We start from the raw sequence: 20,461 nt of genomic DNA, 5'->3' as shown, positions 1-20,461 counted from the left end.
GAAAACCATGTGTTACATGAACATCAACAGTTTGGTTGGCACTAGTCATCAGTGGCGCGTTTACGATTACGCGGGAAGAAAATGAGGGCGGGGATTGAACATCAATATGTGATGTTCAACTCCCGCCCCCTTTTTTTCCCAACGTTTCAGAAGGTGATATCGTTCGACAACTTCGTTGTGCATTAATTTCTCAATTGGATAGCTTGTATTTCAGAAATTTTCATAAACTGAACTTAATGTAATGAAACCGCTGCAGTGAAATAATTCACTAAAGCATTTCTGGGGGAATAAGTTTTTATTTTAATTAAAACTTCTCTTTCTCGAAACATCAGGGAAAGGACTACAGTGGTAAACCGTGATCAAAGCGGCAGCATTTTCTTTTATTAAATAAATATATTTTTTCTGTTTATACTTCGGCACGACAACCAAGTCAGTAGAGTTTACAATAAATCGCCAATACAAATATTTATCGTATTTAGTAGTCACGAGCTTGAACCCCGGTCCACTCAAGGAACGCGTGCTATGCACTCTCGCTCCTGACCACTCGGCTACGTCAGGCCTTATTATTACTGATACTGATATTATTCTTGAACCTGACAAAGGGCTATGATTTGGTTTTTTTAGTGATATGAAAGAACAAGTTATCTAGAGTTGGGCTAAGGCAAAAAAAACCATTTCATTTATTAATTAGTTATTTAAATAATATAAAAATGGTGAATACTGCAGAAACAAATAGAAGCAAACACAGGATTAAAATGGGGTGACTCAGTACTATTTAATATCTATTTAAACGACATCTTCTCTGCAATTAAAATTGGTAGATAGCTGTTAAAATGACGCATTTGCAGTAACCTACAAGTTGGTCATTCTACCTCGTAGCACGAGGCCTTTTCCCTTAAATACTTTATGGTTAGTTTATTTAATCAATAAATTCCCTTCCCGATGGCATGCTTTTTTTTTTTTTTATCTCTCTCTCTCTCTCTCTCTCTCTCTCTCTCTCTCTCTCTCTCATTTATATCGACTCGTTCAGTTTTCCTGTCGAAAGAATCAAGGAATATCAAAAAATAAACAAATAAATAAAAGAAAAAACGCTTACGCTTGGATTTGATGACGTACGCTCCCGCTTAAAAGTTTGCAAACATGTTTCGTTTCATTTTTCTTAATTTTCAAAGTTTTTATTAAACTAGGACCAACCAGTTTACCAATTTTTATTAAAATATTTTCTATTAAGTAAAAACGTCAGAAACTTAAAATAATATTTAAAATTTTTGAATTTTCAAGAAAATTCCAGACAGGTGCAGAAGACACCTGAATGTGGAAGAACGTTATAGATGATTCTAGAATATTCTAGAAAGTGGAAGTACTGTTTCAATATTATAGGAGATTGTAGGTGATTCTAGAGTGTTTTGCAATAATAGAAATTGAAGAGTAAGAGCTGTAACTTATAAAATCGAACAGCCGTCATTCAGAAAGAATGTTTGGTGTGTTTCTTCATAAGCATGGCAAGAAATAAGGAACTGATCGTTGAAAAAAGAAGTGCTACTGTTATTCTATATAATAAAATTTATTCCACGAGAAGTACAGTCAAAAAACCAGGTATTTCATTTAATAAATAATAAATTTTCTGTTTATACTCCGGGACGACCAAACGGTCAGAGGAGTTCGCATGATAGATTGAATACAAGAAATAGCACCGTACTCAGTAATCACGGGCTTGAACCCCGGTCACTCAAGGCACGTGTACTTAGGCACCCTAGGCGCCTCCGTAGCCAGGTGGGAAGGAGCAGCAGTGCGTAGCACACGCTTCTTGATTAGACCGGGGTTCGAGCCTGTCACCACCAAATACGGAATGCGGAAAGGTCATGGAATGACCACCGCATATTCCCGGAGCAATATAGCCTTAGTTGCTAATGCTCCTGAAAACCAAACAACAGCAACAACAACTTAGGCACCCGCGAGTCTGACCACTAGGCTACCGCGGCCTTAGAGGAGTATAAACTACCATTCTACGATTCAAGGAGACTGGCAGTTTAAAGAACAAACTACGATCAGGAAGACTGCGAGTAATAACGGAAGCACATGATAAGACCATAACAATGATTTCTAAACGCAATAAACGACTTCCTGAACCTAAAATCCGATCTGAGTTCAATAGGAACAGAGGAACTCCCGTGTCTATCTGTAAAATTTCGTCTTAGTGCCACGTTGTTTAGTGGCTATAGTCAAGCACGGTAGTGGTTGAATCATGATCTGAGTTTGTTTCTCTTTTTCTGGAGTGGGTGACATCGTCATAATTGAAGGAACTCTAAGGAAAGAAAGCTATAAAAACATTCTTGAACATAATACAATATCCTCTGGACTCCAACTTTGTGGAAGAAATTTTATATTACAACAAGAAGCACTTGTTTCTTGTTGGGCCACCCCAATCGCCTCTATCAGGCGATTGGGGTGGCCACCATAATTTTCATTAACTCAATAATTTTCATATAACCCAATAGAGCTTTTAGAGAATCATCTAGATTTCTAGACCGTCAAGTCCGCGAAGTCTGCCCATCTTCACAGAATTTGTGTGAACCTCGCAAATCGCTTGTAAAAATGTTAGTCAAGACACTATTATAAAATTCATCGCCAGAATGCCACGTCTGCGTAAGGCAATCATAAAATCTCGTGAACATTTTGATGAAAAATCAGTATAAAATAATAAATTTTCTGTTTATACTCCGGGACGACCAAACGGTCAGAGGAGTTCAAAAGATAGACAGAATACAATAAACAGCACCATATTCAGCAGTCACGGGCTTGAATCCCGGTCACTCAAGGCACGTGTACTTATACACCCACGCGACTGATCACTAGGCTATGGCGGCAGGTGTTAATATTAATCATTTCAATATTTTTTGCTGTAAATTTTTCAATGCTTAATACTTTGTCGTGTGTTGTTTTTTATACCTTAAAATACTTTGTCGTGTGTTGTTTTTTATATATGAAACCTTACATCGTCATATCTAATTTCAAAAAAAATAATGAAAATTGTTTGGAATCATACGCTGTGATTCCAAACTTTTAGGCGGGAGTGTACACGTGAAGCACACACACACACATACACACACACACACACGAAACTTTTATCCATTACAATACTCATAAAATCCTGATTTACAATGTTACCCAGTCATTTGCGCAAACGCATCATTTACTTCATTTTTATTTCAAATTTAACCCATCAAATTCTGATCAATATTAAAAAAAAAAAAAAAAAAAAAACTGATTCTTAGCTGAGCCCTTTCGAATGACACGATTATCTTTGTAGATGCAAAATTCGAGGCCAATATCGTCAACGAACATATATTCAAAAACGGTTTTGATACTGTATAACAGATAATTCTTTATAAAGTGAAATGATATGATTAAGAGTTTGTTTGTTAGATTTTTTTTATTAAACATGTTTTATTGAATATGTGATTACGATGTAAATACTGTACTCTGTAAAAGACAATATTTACAAAAGTTAGAATGGCGACTATTAAACGCACTGGCTTTCTCAAAAAATACTTCAAAACATTTCAAAATGCTCTAGCTCCTTGGCGGAATTCGTGTATTTTCTCGAGGCGAATCTAGCACCCAGTCGTCATTTATTTTCTATCTTCTGTTACTGCGCTCTCAAGTTTCACACACGTAAGGCGCATGGTGAATACCTGCTGCTAAACCCTGTTTTCAATAACGGTTTCTTAGACGATGAGCACCAAGTAACGAGAAAAGGAGGTGGGGAAAGGAAAACAGATCGATCGAACAAAAGTTCTCTCCACTCTGTCTCCTTTAATATCCTAGCGGAACGAGTGGCATGTAGGGTAAGCAGGGCAAAAACTGCCCCAGGTCCGAGCTGCAGTTGATCCCTGGGTTTTAGCTGTTACTTATAGATGCCACTTTTAAAAACCCCGACCAGTGGGGGTTTTCTATTCCACGGGGCCCGTAATGGCTCCAGACTCCCATGAGTGAAACAATGGTGTTAATTCTCATACATTTTAGTATTGAGAAAAGAATATTAGTATTGAGAAAACAATAAGGTATAGTTTTATTTCATCAGAAAGAAAAACAAACTTGCATCAATATCATAATCATCTTAAATGAAATATTTCCGATGAAAAAGCAATGAGCAATAAATGAGAAGTTGATATTTCGCATTGCTAAATGGATTGATGATAAAATGGAAGAAAGTGGATCATTATGCTTTTCAGCACATGATTTGCTACAGATGGAATTGAGTTCCTAGGTACAAGAGATATCCTCCGTGGCGGAGGATATTCTTCGTGTAGAGATAAATGTGTATACGATAAGAGGTTTAAGCATTAAAAAAAAAAAAGAAAAAAAGTTTAATAATCATATGATCCAGTGAGAATCAAAATGGTACAAAAACCTTGCTTTCTTTTATTTCGGGAGCCTGTTTCATTCAATATGATAATAACGTATTTCCACAGGGAAGTAACACATCATTACCATACTCAAGGAAAATTAAAAGCTCTTCAAAATTTCAAAAGAGTAGTGTACTCGTAAATCAGTGTCAGGTTGTTTGTTATATTTACATCGTGAAAACGGTAGGTCTGATTGTTGGAGGAAATTACATTTACGCATTACAGTAATTATTATCCGGATGCAATTTAAAAACTTTTAAAGTTTTTATTATCTGCAGAATGTAGACTCTTCAAGACTTTATGGAATTTAAAAGCAAAATTTGGTTAGCTTTTGAATTGCAAAAGTAACTCATATTGATGTTATTTATCGCAAACGAAAAATTATACCTAGTCACAAACTTAAAGGAAAAGAATAAGATGGAACTATTGCTGTGTGCCACGTCAACTGAGGAAGAATATGAAGGGCCTTTAGGCTTACGTGAAAAAGAAGAGGTTTAATAGTAATCTGACAGAATTTAGTTATGTTGTGCTTCACTTCCTGTTTTATTCAAAAATATTTTTCACTTTTAAAGTTTTAGTATTTTCAAGTTTGTTTGCTTATATTCTTACTTCAAGTGAAAATTAGGAAGCGTTATATTTTCTTCATTCAATTTTTTTTATTTACCTTAAGTGTGACAGTCGTGTAAGTCATTTTCGCCATTCAGAAAACATATTTTTTCAATGTTTTTAACTTCAGTAATCCTCTGTGATATTTCAACTCTTTTACTATAACGATAGCAGTTACTGAGATTTCATAATGTTTCATGATTTTTCTGTGATGAGGTGCTAAAAAACACTAAAATACTCGAAAGGATGTAAATCTGAATTACATCACTATTCTCAGCTCATATACTACTAAAGCGGTAAATTGAATTTATCACAATTATTAAGAAATCTTTATTGCGGCAGCACAATTAACAAGTAACCATTCACAACATATGCTAAGCGGTCTGACATCAGTAATAGACAGAACCTTATAAAGAGAAGTAGTTTGAAATAAATGAATTAAAAATCACAATTAAGATGAATATTAGAGTAATATTTAATGGAAACAGATAAATTAATGATAATAATACTACGTGAATAATTTTAAAAAATTGTTTGAATACTTTCCATTCACTACACGCACCAAATTTGATAAATAGGTGACGTTTTAAGATTGTAGATGATAAGGTCTTGCCAGAACCAGAAGAAAGCTTCATGAGATCCAGTCTTCTCTTATTCCCTAGCTTTTATATTTCTGGTCCCTGGCTGTTATCTCTCATACCAGTGAAAACATATCTTCCTCTTCATTCGTTTTATTGATTCCATTTAGGGAGTTATACAACTGAATTCCAGTCCTCCCCACCCACACCAAGATGCCTATTTGCTAAGCTTTGCAGTCCGCAACAACTGGCTGCCTTTCTCTGAACGTTCTCTAAAAGTTCCATGGTTTTATTTATTTTATTTTACTTGATTTATTTATTATTATTTTTTTTTTGGTTGCAACATCCAGATATGAATATGATATCCTAAGTACAGTCTCATCATAAGATGACGAGACTGTACTTAATAAAAAGGAATAACGACAGTCTTTTCCCTAGCAAAAATCCAATAAATAATTGATAAGACATCACGCTCTTTCCTGGCCTGTTAATTAAACTGCATATATAAATAATTTTGTTTGTACCCCAAGTTTTTACATTCTGAACCACTTCAACTCTTCTCCCCTAGCCTGTAAGTTATTACTTCTGTTCCACAGGTATAAAATCTTACATTTAATAGCGTGAAATCTTAGTCACCTACCATTTTTCAGACAAAAAATGTAATCAGCACAAATCATTCTGAAGCAAAGCAGCCTGGTTTTAATCGTTATTCACTCTCATAGCCTTCAAATCATCAGCCAACTTTGAAAGCTTCCCCTTTATTCCCTCATGAATATCAGAATCTAAAAAAATGCAAATTTATAACTAAGAATCTCTCCTGTAATCTTAGCTCATTCCAGTTTATACAATAACCTCTCGTCGGGATCTTACTAAAATCAAGGTAAAATATATAAAATGTGAACGCTGTTTTTTGTATGCAAATATTTTATAACCTCATTACAGTAATTAACCAGATTGGCCAGACAACACTGGAGGCACCAGCACTAGAAACATTTGAAGTCCCCGTATTTTTATAATTAACGTCTGCAGTTTCGTTTGTAAAGAGCTCTCTATTGCATTAACGTACATGCATTTTTTAAAAAATTCGGAATAAAGTATTATCATTATGATTATTGTTATTATTATTTCTAATAATAATCATAACAACAACAGATATAAAAACTTATGTGTATACACAGTGTGTTCATAAAAGACCTGGACGATTTCATTCACGGGCGCATCGTGGGGGGATAAAGTCTGTTCAATGCACTAACTCTGGCAATCTCTGATTTAAGGAGTTATGCAACATTACCTTCCGCCCTAGGAATTGCCGTTGTGGAGATTTCTATCGATCCATTGCCCCAGAGGATGGCTCACTAGTTGAAACAACACGTTTTATGTGACACACTAGAGGATTTATACCATCATTTAATTAGGCTGTTCTTACCAAAACCTAAGATGTAATGTCAGCTGTAAAATACTTTAGGCGAAATATTGATCGTCAAAGTACCTTCAGCTGTCACCTATTCTTTACAGAAGTACATTCTGTTATTTATAATAACTTGGAACTACATTAGACAGTTTCTGAAATAACAAAGCAGTACAGACGCCAGATGCTCGAACAAATATACATGTTGTTACTTACATCTGTAGTCATTGTGCAACACCAAATAACACGAACAAGGACTTGTGATGCTTCGGATGATCATATGAACACACACAAATATAAATGAATTTCTAGGTGAATCTTTAATGCTCATTCCTACTGGACAAACAAAGAAAGCTCTCATCTACCACTACTGGAAGCTATAAATTAATCCATATAAATATGTACATTTATTAAATGTATTCCTCTTACTAGACGGTGCCATTTAGAGGCTATCTGATAAAGCAAGGGTAGCCAACTTAATTTGTGATGCGATCTACTTTTTTTCTTCAAAATGTGCCGCGATCTACCATCTCAAGAATTTCATTGCACGTGGTTAAAAAAGTTAATCAACACATATTGAAAAATGTTTATAAATTGTAAAGTTAAATACAATTCAGAATTCTTATTTTAAATTTATATGTATTTAAATTTTTAATTTATGCGAAGTTTGTGTCTTCATGTCATCTGGCAGGCTTTCAAAATTGGGGATATGCTGTGATAAGGCCAACCGTAAAGAATCTTCTGTATGGAAGTCCGTAAGAGTAAAGCGATTCTTCGTCTTTGTTAGTTTCAAATATGAAAAGGCCGATTCACATAGATATGTGAAACCGAAACACGAATTTAAATGTTCACTGCATTTTTTTTTTTACATTTGGGTACTTCTCTCTGCAAACATATTTCCAAAAGTCTTTTTCTGATGATCTGGCTTTTAGGAAGATATCGTTTCGCAATGTAATAATTTCATTTTCAAGTAATATTTTCTGCATGTGAAAATCTCAGCGATCTTTTCTGCAATTTGTTTCGTATCTAAGTCGACATTAAATGGATAAGAAATATATTGACAATGTCTTCAATTGTTTTAAAATCACTGAATCTGGTTTCAAAACCATCCACAACTTTCTCAATTTCAGAAACACATTTTTCACTATTAAATTCAAAAACAGGATTTCACATCTGGTGAGTATGGGCTTGGCACACCCAGGGTCCTGAGCTGGATATTTTCTTTCTTGGTGACTTCTTTCTACTTCTCTCTCTCTCTCTCTCTCTCTCTCTCTCTCTCTCTCTCAGGGTAACTCAGAAATTTATTATTATTATTATTTTTTTTTTTTTTTTTTTTGGCTGGTGCAGCATAAGCCACAGGCTTTCTTGCACCATACGGCTAATAATAATAATAAATAATATTTTTGCAAATAATCTTGCATATTTGAAAAATGATAGAATTTTCTTTTCTTTGAGATCCTTAGCCATTGCCAAAAATTGATATTTAAATGCAGAAATACTACTAATCGTGTCACCTACATTTATTTTTTCCTTGTCATTCCAAATTTCGATCACTTTAATTTATTGGTCAAATCTGCCAGAAAAGACAGCTCACACAACCACTCTGTATCTTGTAGCTGCTGGTAACCATCTCCCCTTTGATCAACAAATTTTTCAATTTCGAAATATCTCTGTACAAACTTACTCCGATCAGCCACCTCACATCTGTGTGTAATATCAGATCTGGTTCATTTTCATTGAGTAGCATTTTGAAAAGTCTCCTTTGAAGAGATTGTCTTCTGATGGAATTCACGATTTCGAAAGCAATGTCCATAACACTTTTAGTACCTATTTAATCTTTTGCCGGCTAACACTTGTTGGTGGATGATACAGTGGTAACTCAAAAAATCTGGGAATTTATCATCCTTTTGGCACAATGCGATGAATCCGTTAAGATGCCCCGTCATTGCTTTAGCTCCATCTGTTGTTGTTATACGAGCTTAAATAGCGTAATTTAATTTAATTTAAGGTTTTCAATAAAATGTATGAATGAGTTAAAGATATCAAGACATCTAGTCCTTTCTTTTAACGAAACCATACCCAGCAGTTCTTCTCTAGTGGCAGAATCATCGAAAAAGAAAATCGAGCAATTGAGTGTATCACTGACGTCTGTAGATTCATCCAGTTGTAAAGAAAAGGACACACGAGTAGCAATATGAGCACGCAATTATTTGCTCACATTTGTACTCATTTTTTCGATGCGTCACATCGCAGTATTTCAATTGCAGATCTTGAAGAGCACTTTTAAGCCAAGGAAGCATTACAAATCAAACAACATTTTGGTTTTATCATTACAAAAAAGTATTCTAGTTCCCACTCTTGATTAAAATGATACGTTTTACTCTTTTTCGTGTATTCATTTTAAATCAAGGGATATTAAATTAACGCATAAGTACTGTCCAGTTATTAATATTAAGTAAGCTAAATAAGAATTCGACACATACACAATGCTCTCCATGACGTAACTGCGTGAATTTGCACTAGACAAAGCCTAGCGGCTGCCGGCCCCAAGAGTACTCACGTGGTTCAATGGATTTGTAATAAGCGTATGCAGTGGGGCGCATAATAATAACATTTACATTTTGACTAATCTGTTTTTTATATATATTTAAAATTCGTCGTGACGTGATCGACCGAAATTAAAGCCGCGATCGACTTGTTGGCCATCCCTGTGATAAAGCATAGCTGTAATAGACGGTAAATCCTACCTGTTCCCAACTTTTTTTCTTAAAAGCTCAACTCTGTTACTTAAGCATTAAAAATTTGTTTTACGTTGAAGAATTTTACTTTCCTAAACACTGTTGGGATAAATGATGTCGGATTGATCACTCTCCTAGCTGACCAGCTGTCCAGAAGTTCAGGACATTATTTATGGCTTGAACCGCTAGACAGCTGTTTATAAATAAATTGATTTTAATAATAATAATACAATCTATTAGTCACCAACAATTAGATTGCACCATGAACTCATTAAGGATTTTAAAATTCTTATCAGCAAGTTATTGTCATAACAAGATAATAATAACAATAACTAGTGGGCTTCTCCCACCCTGCACGCGCTTTCCTACGTAAAATGTAGAAGTATACAGAATAAGTCAAATCTTTTCTATGTAAAAGACACTAAAAGAAACGCACTGGTCGAGATCTAATCAGGAAATGACCTACGTAATTATTTACCTGTGCAAGTGTAGTGCGCGGCATTCTCAAGGTCGAATAAATATCACGGTAAAACTTCAGAACAGTGTACACCCTCCCACATGGCAGCAAGAAAAACAGTGGAAAAGCAGTGATTGACAAGTTGTGACTCCCATGTTTCGACAAACGGACAGGAACAAAGCAGTAATTAGAAGATGCCACTGCTTTCCCCACCCACTGTCCTCCTACATTGATATGCTTAGGATGTTTTCCCCCACATTTGCCGCTATTTTTAAATCGGGAACTCGTTTTCCCATTTTAAAACAGCGAGATGGAGGGATAGACACCCTACCTAAGCTCAGACACTCTCCTCGACAACACAAAACAACCAGAAAAGGGAGGTGGCTTCACCTGTCAATTATCGCCAGTCTGCATTGGGTAGTACAGTGGCATCGTCACCGTCCTGCCCACACCGGGTGGAAAAGGCCCGGTTTCGAATCCTGTCAATGACGCGAGGTAATTTAATGGGCTTTTTTCACTCCGTGGCTGAGTTAATCGGTCACAGGCGTAGATAGCAAGGTTTCCTCCCAAGAATCGGGGATTTTTAGTCCAAAAAAAACAGACAAATCGATCATAGAACACACGCAATTAGTAGACATGACACACAGCACGGCAGATGGATTTAATTATTCGGGTGGCCTAAAAATAATAGTTTTTTTTTTTTTTTTTTTTTTTTTGTCAATTATCGCCGTCTTCCTCGCTTTCATCGAAGTACCAGCCGGTGTATACTATACTGGTGTATATCACTATGTAATTATTTGCCTGCGTTTACATAGGTCACTTAGGAAAAGGCCTTTTGCTTCGGGTTCCATAATACATGAAAATATTGCTGCATCCGAAAGAACAGGACTAAAATATTTAACTGAAATATTTACAAACTATACAAATATTTAAAATATTTACAAAATACTAAACTACAATATTTATTAATATATAAAAAACGTTACAATGGAACATCAAACGTTAGACAGTGAACACGTGCACGAGGTTGGTGAACGTTATGCAGGCAGTTATCAATAATTGCAAAAGTAGTGACATAATTGCCTCACCCTCTTCTCCCATTGGCTCGAATAAATATCACTAGGAGGAAAACTTTTTTAATGTATAGATAGATAATGACCTCCATCAAGATCACATAGATAAAACTGATTCCAATGCACGGCTCAAAAGCGGGACGCTCTTCCCTGAGACTGAAGGATTTATGCTTGCCATCCAAGACCAGGTAATCAACAGCAGAAACTATAGAAAATACATCGCAAAGGAGTCTGGAGTGTCAGATGACACATGTGGACGATGCCACTTGGCCTCAGAAACGATCCAACACATCACTGCAGGATGCAAGAAAGTGATCAACCAGATTAAGTACACTCGTAGATACAACCATTTAGCCAGGATAATACATCAGAAGCTAGCAAAGAAATACCAGTTGATCAAAGAATGTGTATCATATAAAAGTACGAACCCCAGGCGGTACTAGAGACCCACAGGCTGTACTGGGACAACGCCACAATTAGGGACAAAACAGTCCCGCACAACATACCAGACATAACGTTTGTCGACAAGAAGGAAAAGGCTACCTATCTGATTGACATAGCGATGCCCAACGCTGCAGAAACTCACAAGGAAACAATCAGGAAGTACAGAAAACCTAAGACAAGAGATGTGGCATATGCAACAAGTAACGACCATCCCGATCATCGTGTCAACCACCGGTATGGTGCCAACGACCCTACATAACAGCCTAGAAGCAATAGGTCTTCCAGAAGACACCTACAAGGAACTCCAGAAAGTCGCAATCCTGAACACCTGTAGGGATAGTCAGAGAGTTCCTTGTGGGAGACCATTGCTTACCATATTACAGACATAATAACTACCTGTGCACTTGGAAGCAATACCCGTGACGCGTGGAACCCGTCACGGGTATTGCAGAGAGAAATAATACAAGAGCAACAACAATAATAATAATCCTTTCTCACATAGAAAACGTAACAAAAAACACAGCTTCTTTTTTTTTTTTTTTAATTATATTTTCCTTTATATTTCCACATAGTCACCAAAATGCACAAAATGATTCCCCCTTTCTCTCCTCTGTTTCTCCATCTTCGAAACGCAAGTCAAAGTACAAATTTCATTTATACATAGACCTTGTTAGCCTTTAATTAAAAAATTATTTGGTTTTGCACAAACGCAACTAATGAGGCGTGTTGTCGCTTAACGGTGTGTATCCTATGGTCAGTTTGTATGTTTCCCTCAATGAAAAGGCAGTGTCTGCAGGGGTGAGAGGAGGCGTGCAACCATGATCACTGCACCTTGATTAAAAATAAATAAATAAATATTTACTCATCTAAACTGTACTGATAAACTTATCTAAAATATAGAGCGGTAAGTAAAGTTCTTATCCATCATTACTGTAGTTGCTGCTGCCACATTCCATGCAGAAAAGGCTTGAGTTCGTTTCCTTCCCTCCTCAGCCGAAATAAATAAATTTTTTGTTTATACTCTGAGACAACCAAACGGTCAGAGGAGTTCACAAGGTAGACAGAATACAAAAAACAGCACCGTATTTACCAGTCACGGGCTTGAACCCTGGTCACTCAAGGCAATGCCTGTTGAAATTGGACAATCTCTGAAAGTTGGATCACAGCGCCAGAGAACTTCAGAGGTCTCTAGTAGGGATTCTCCAACTGTTTTCTAAATCAATTAAAGGGAAAGTATTGATGTGTGGAAATCCGTTCTGGCAATGGTGGGTTGCTTGCTCTATTCTACAGCAAAGTGAAATATAGTATTCAAGATGAGTTAACATCCCCGACGAGTGTAAACTGGCATGAAAAAGTGGACAGCTTGTCTCACAGGTATGCAAGGACTTTCTTAAATAGTTGGCCAAAACTTCAATAAGGGAGGAAAACGGGGGCTTCTGCAGCAAAGTAGGATGAGTCATGATTGAAGGTGGTGCATTTTACAGGTCTTGCTGCTGGTTGGTACTGACTGATGGCTACTTTGTTCTGCTATGTCAAGAAAACGAAATAGCCTGAGGATGTAACTTTGTGTGCTGCATTTACACCGCGTACAATTCCTCGTGCTGTGCAGCATTATAATAATAATAATAAATTTTCTGTTTATACTCCGGGACGACCAAACGGTCAGAGGAGTTCACAAGATAGACAGAATACAAGAAACAGCACCGTATTCAGCAGTCACGGGCTTGAATCCCGGTCACTCAAGGAACGTGTACTTATGCACCCAGGCGCCTGACCACTAGGCTACAGCGGCCTCTCATCCTATTAAATAGGATGTATTACATCAAATAATCTCAAAGACAAAAGGATGATAATTTCAAAAGGAATGGTAGTCCTGTGCACTTCCTTGTGCTGCACAAGCTTAAGGTAATGGACTGTCTCTATAAGAGTTCATGCAAAATCCATGCAATTTTTTGTGCAGCGTGGAGCTTAGAATATATGCGGTTTACTCTGCTGGGAGGATCTTAGGATATGTGTTGTGTCACGAAGCCTTTACAAGCTATTGTTCTGATGGCCAGGACATATGCAGGTACATCGATTTTCGTAAATGAGTGGACTGGAATGTGATGCAAGTCTTCTACGGCGCAAATCGGATCAAGGGATTCCTTAACATTCGTTTGAGAATCTTGGCTGTGTTCAGGCACTTGGACTCACTCAACTAACCCTACACTATATTACAGAAACACGTTCACCATTACATTGATCGGCTTTTCTCATTACAGTATCCTTAAAAACACAAGGTGGGGTTGGCATAGTCTAGCTTGCACCACCCTCTCACACACAGGGGAAAATATGCGATATCTGTATGATACTGGTTGCATGATACTGTACCTAATTCTCTGCATAATATCATAAATTTTAACCTCTGTGATATAGTCTGCATATGATACCGTAAAATTTATGGTGGGTTTGACACTCCCAGCCAAAGATTGGCTACAGGGCCGGCATAAGCATGATCGACAGTTACCCCAAACAGGGTACTAAAATTTAGCGGGCGCAAAATGCCCCGAAAATTCACTGAATTGCTGTAAATTTCAAGTCGGAGAGGGCGTACCAAAAATTCACGCACAGGGCGCTGATAACCTGGGGCCCATCCTGAATTTGGCTGGGAGTGCCTAGTACAATGAACAAAATGAAAAATAAAAAAAAAAAAATGTTCCAGTGACTACGTGATCATGTCTCTCGCCATAACGTGATTTCTATGACAGTGAATTATGTGTGTGTGTTTGTTTAACGAAGACCCCAAATCTATATATATAAATGTGTGTGTATTTTTAACGATACACAGGTTGCAGGTTGAGAAGACAGAAAATAGTTTTTGACGTTACACCTGAATTTCAGTACAATGTAACTTTTCAAGATTAGTTCGGGGAGTATGGAGTTGCAAAGCCAATTTCAAGAACAGTGTCTATATATGCCGAACATGCAGCAAAAGCTTAAGCGATAGTGAAGGGAGTAGAGTGAGTTTGTATGTGAAGAATCAAGAATTAACCTGACTACACTCTTTTGGTAGAGTCTAGATGTTTCAGCGAGCTTTGCGGGGACATACCCCACATGTAACAATATTCCATGGCAGGGCAGGCGGATTTGTACAGTCACCATAGGGATATGCTTTGGAAAAATCCACCAGAGATTCCGCGAATGAATTCTAAAGGCCAAGCTGGTGAAAGTATTTTAGACAGGGTCGATAGTTTTCCATTAATCTAGTATATAAATAACATTGAGAAATATGGCTTGTAAGATTCGACTGAATGTTATAGCAATAATGTATTTTTATTGTTTTAATTATTATTATTCCCTGATTGAGGGTTTCCACCCAGTGACGGGTACTTCTCCCAAGTACACAGGGTGGTTATGTCTGGTGTTACTGTTGGTCGAGGAACTCTCTGACTATCCTACAGGCGTTCAGGATTGCAGCTTTCTGGAGTTCCTTGTAGGTATTCTCCGGGAGACCTATTGCTGCTAGGCTGTTTTGTAGGGTCTTTGGCACCATACTGGTGACTGAGGCGATGACTGGGATGATCGTTACTTGTTGCGTATGCCACATCTCTTTGACTTCCTGTCTTAGGTTCGTGTACTTCCCGATCTTTTCCTCATGGGTAATTTACCATGACCATATAGTGATGCTTATAAAAACTTTATTCAGAGTTTGAGCCAAAAGACAGAAGTTGATATACTGGTGAATGTTCATCAATCCTTAAAAGCCTTCCCTAAGCCTTGCTTTTTACAATATCTCGTACTTTGTCACGGACGCTGGAAATAGAGACACCAGAGTCCAACTTCTCTAACAGCTTTAATTCTGCACAACACATATTTACACTCTCTGTTTTCACTAGTTTTATTATGTGCCACGATGATAGAATGTAAGTGAAAGTTCTAATAAAGAAACAGGGAACAGGCGACCACCTAACGATATGATAGCAAAAGTATCCATGTGCAGACTGTGATGCTCTCTGTCGCCTGCCGTGATTCATGCGTTCCCGATTTTGCCTATCTCACTCAAGAAACTCTGGTGCTGCTGTTGTTGTTATTTGGTTTTTAGGAGATTAGCAACTAAGGCCATATTGCTCCGGGGATATGCGGTGGTCATTCCTTGATCTATCCGCATCCTCCGTACTTGGTGGTCACGGGCTCTAACCGCAGTCTAATCAAAAAGCGTGTGCTACGCTGCTGCTCCTGCCCACCTGGCTACGGAGGCGCTAACTGTGGTGCCAATCCAAATTTTTTTTATCTGTTAAATTCGAAGTCCGTAAAACCGAGGATTTACTGTAATAATAAATTTTGATAATATTCCGGGATGCTCACATAGGGTCAGTAGTTCACAAGATAGAGAGAATATAAGTACATATTTGGCAGTCACGTGGAGTTACCACAGTCAACTCAAACGCGTATACTACTGTACCCTCGCATTTGACCACTCGGCTACGTGCCTTAGGTGATGTTCCAGCAATTCGTTTGCTCACGTGGCCTCCTCTTTCATCCAGGAAACAATTGAAGCTACGTTCGTATCCAAAAATTTGATTGGCATCTGATAAAGAAACAGGGAACAGGCGACCACCTAACGATATGATAGCAAAAGTATCCATGAGTTTCCATGAATTTCTCGATATCTAGCAATATTACAACCCACAAGGGTGTAGTCATGCTAGATATCGAGAAATTCTTTTTGTTATAATATGTTTTCAATCGATAAAAACATCTTATTTAGCAGTTTTTTTAACCCCAAAATAGTTTAGAAATTAATCAAATCGTTCAAAAAAACTACTTATCAAGCCAGCATGGCATCATACTGAATATTCCTAGGCAAAAGGTACTTGAACTACTCATACAGTATTTTATAATTCTTACATAAGAACCTTGCCTAAATTCTTATGCTCTAATCTAGAATTTTATGATGTGGTCCTATTCTTAAATTATCTTGGATATTAAAGGAGAAATTGCTATGAAACGATAGAAACAGGCATTGCATTTCCACTCAGACATTAATAATCACTTATCTGAAAAAAAAAAAAAAAAAAAAATCAAAAACCTTGATAAATATAATCCAAGCGGCCAATGGTTAAAAGTGAAGCAGTGTTACTGAAGACTATGAGCTTCCCACGCCTGGATTTCGAAGTTCACAGGAAGGAACTGTTCGTCCTTAGAAAGGAATAGATTTATGGAAAATAGATGAAATAAAAAGGGATAAGGTTAGTAACGAAATATACGTCCTTTCTATACAGTGAGATTGAAAATCATTATAAAGTGAATTTATTTGTTGTAGTTAGTTCAAAATTATAGCTAAACTGTTTCTCCACACAAATGAACATTAAATATTTTAATTTAGTGTAAATATGCTTTTAAACACACCCTATACTGCCTCTAGATATTTTGCAATCGATCAGTTATAACCCCAGGTTAGTTTTGTTTGTTTTTTTGTTATTTGGTTTTTAGGAGCATTAGCAACTAAGGCCATATTGCTCCGGGGATAAGCGGTGGTCATTCCCTGACCTTCCCGCATCCTCCGTATTTGGTGGTGACGGGCTCGAACCCCGGTCTACGCACTGCTGCTCCTTCCCACCTGGCTAGGGAGGCGCATAACCCCAGGAGCTCACATCTGATGAGTATGGGCTTGGCACACCCAGGGTCCTAAGCTGGATATCATCATTCTCTTTCTTGGTGATTCCCTTCTACTTTTGACTCTCTCTCAGGTTAACTCGGGATTTTTTTTTTTTTTTTTTTGGCTGGTGCAGCATAAGCTTCAGGCTTCCTTGCACCATGTAGCTAATAATAATAAATATCGAAGGCAGCAGGGAAGTTGCTACATGTTGCAGATAGCCTGAAGTCGGTGGCGGTAAACATTTGTACAAAGATTTTTTACTTTAGTAAAACAATACGAGCCAGGCTGTGTTTCTAGAGGGAGGGGAGAGGCGATATAATAGTGATGATATATGTGGCTTGCAGTAACTGAAAATTAAGCCACAGGTATTTGCTTCTATCTACTCTGGGGGAGAGATTGCCCCGATTCTCCTCCCTCTCTCCTGGATCCACCACTACAGTACAACCAGTAAAAGCACAAAAAAAAAAAAAAAAAGCAATGTTCAATTGTTTTATTCTATGTCATCTTGGTTGTGACAACAGCGAAAAGGTTTTCACAATAGCACCATTAAGAGGAGAATAGCCGAGAAATAACTCTTTACTGAAGACTGCCGACAGAAAATCATTCGTACAAAGATTATTTAATTTGTTGTGCATCTAGGGTAGGTGACTTTGCTTGAAACCGGTCCACTATATATTGTTCAGTTCTTTACGGTAACGCCCCTAAATTAGCGCGGTTTCTTTTTGGTTACAAGTGACAAGGGAGGTTCCCAGTTTACCAAAATATTAACTGAGGTCTGTACCAGTATTATAAGGGTTTTTCTCTAATCCCTTCTATTTTTTAACTTTGCACATAGACTAGACTCTTCTCTCTGTTTTTTTAACAGTGTTTCGTAAAATAATTCTTACGATATTCTTGATATGGAAATTAACTGACACAATATAATAGCGTAGCTTAATTTATGATACTCACCTTTTTATAATCTGCATTGATGTTGGAATAAATTGGATGATAATTTTAAATTTAAGTTAGCATGAATAAGTTAGGATTTAAAAACAGAATTAAAATGTGCGCAAGGAAGTAGAAGTGCACGTCTTCGTCCTTGGTTGTCAATGTTGAAATTTGAAACGATTTTAGTTATACGGTTGGAAACAGAAGGCCAATAGCCATAACAAGTGGCTTTCGTTTTATACGTCTTCAGTTGGCAATGGTAGAATGAGAGTAAACGCGTGTATTTAAGACTAGGTTCCCGCGATGCTCCTGGATACTCCTGGATACACGTGGGAATCTCAGGTGCATGAGATTCCAAACCGGTGCTAATGTTATAGGGTAGTTTGGAATTTAATACTTGAAGAGTGGAATCCCTAATCCCATAGGTAGATCTCAGCCCCCCCATTTACCTAACCTCCGTAGAAAATCATATATTACAACCATACCCCCCCCCCCCGATATTAAATTATTTATACGATACGCTGACGATATCCTCTTAATAGGCCACAAATCCACAATAAATGATCTTTTTGTTCATTATTAAATATGCCTAAATTCTTTTTTTCTCTCCATGATATTTCGATATTTTTTCCAGTCAGTATCACACTTAACCGTAGTGATACTAAATGAATAGAAAAAATTCGATTTTTTTTTCTCTTTACTGTTCATGAAAAAAAAAAAAAAAAAAATCTAAATATGTATTCGTACCCAAAAATACAAAAAAAAAAAAAATAATAAATAAAATAATAAGTTGAAACTGGAGAATGCTATCAATTTGTTCGGCACTGTATATAGTTCCTCGAAAACAGAATTATGCATTGATTAGAACTAAATTCACTCCAATCCAGCCTTTTTAATGCTCTAACTAAATTATCTAGCTTTTTCTAATGCTCTATATTCTACATGTAAGCTTTATGCTTTTATACCTGTATTTTTGTTGTTCTGCTGTTCTAAACGTCCCTTTTTTTTTTTTTTTTTAAAGCGTTGTAAAGAAAAACTGAATACGTTAGCCATATCAGTAATGAACCAGTGGCCTGGACTGTACCTAAGAGTGACTGAGGGATGGGACGAAGATAGTCATCATTCACGAGGATCACTTCATTATGAGGGAAGAGCCGTTGATATTACAACAAGCGACAAAGACCGGTCCAAATATGGAATGCTAGCCCGTCTAGCAGTGGAAGCGGGGTTCGACTGGGTATATTACGAATCGAGATCCCATATTCATTGCTCGGTGAAGTCAGGTAAGTTTCTAGTTGTGTTAATAAGAAAGCCAGAAAGTATTACTAATCATTAATTTCAAACTTTAAACAAAGATCCAATTGGGCATTGGCGGATTAATGGATTGAAGTAGTATAGCTACTAAGTAAAAAAAAAAAAAAAAAAAAAGCCACCTAAGGCGAAAAAATGTGAGGGGCGACAAAAAACTAAATAAACTAGTCATGAACTCACATAAATAAACCGGCGGGCTTCGGGCTCATACTTGTTCCTCATCAGCTCTTCTCCTATGACCCAGATCTTCTCCTATGACCATAACGTTTTTCTTTTCTTTTTTTTTTTTTCTTTTTTTTTTTGTTTTACCGTTGCGTATTGATTAAAGCAATGAATCAAGTAAGACTTCTCAGGCTTCATTGGGCAAAGAATTGGCTTAAATAAACTTATTTCTATATTCCCTTAACTGAAATACTGGAACTGAAAGTACTGAAAATAACATTCTTAATTCATTTGAATTAAGAATAACATTTTATAATGCTAATTAAGAATTCAGCAAGAATTAAGAACAATTTCAATGAGCATGTACTGATAAAATCAATATCACAGTGTTTATTTTTTGTTGTTGTTTTTTTAAATTTATATAGATGCACAATATCAATTTTCGAAAGTTAACTGTCAAAGGGCAAGTCACAAAATTCGCCCAGGCATTTGATATCCTTGCGGCACCCTTGACGATGGCCATAAATTTTACTGCTGCTACAGTATTTGCTTATTGCCATAATTAAATCTTTTTCATGAGAAACTAGGTCAGTAAAAGTTAATTTGGAAAGTTGTTTCGCGAAATGTCGATTTTCAAATGAATTTTTCCAATAAAGTAAATACATTTCATCTGTTAAGATAGTAAATACCCCTAATGGGAGAATAAC

The 20,461-nt window shown here is 36.8% G+C and overlaps 1 protein-coding gene across 1 annotated transcript in view; it reads left to right on the top strand.

Annotated features, from left to right (window-relative positions):
- Positions 1-20,461, top strand: part of hh (hedgehog signaling protein) — a 79,248-nt gene that overhangs the window by 48,009 nt on the left and 10,778 nt on the right. Inside the window, exon 2 of the mRNA XM_090380285.1 lies at positions 19,303-19,564. Within this exon, the coding sequence (XP_090236411.1) occupies positions 19,303-19,564 (262 nt within the window). The remainder of the gene's footprint in view (positions 1-19,302; positions 19,565-20,461) is intronic.

The sequence above is a fragment of the Mastigoproctus giganteus genome, chromosome 8, assembly GCF_048544385.1.
Source record: "Mastigoproctus giganteus isolate SK-2022 chromosome 8, ASM4854438v1, whole genome shotgun sequence".
NCBI classification, from domain to species: Eukaryota; Metazoa; Arthropoda; class Arachnida; order Uropygi; family Thelyphonidae; genus Mastigoproctus; species Mastigoproctus giganteus.
The sequence above is the reverse complement of the archived record's forward strand: the minus strand, read 5'-3'. Positions and strand labels throughout refer to the sequence as shown.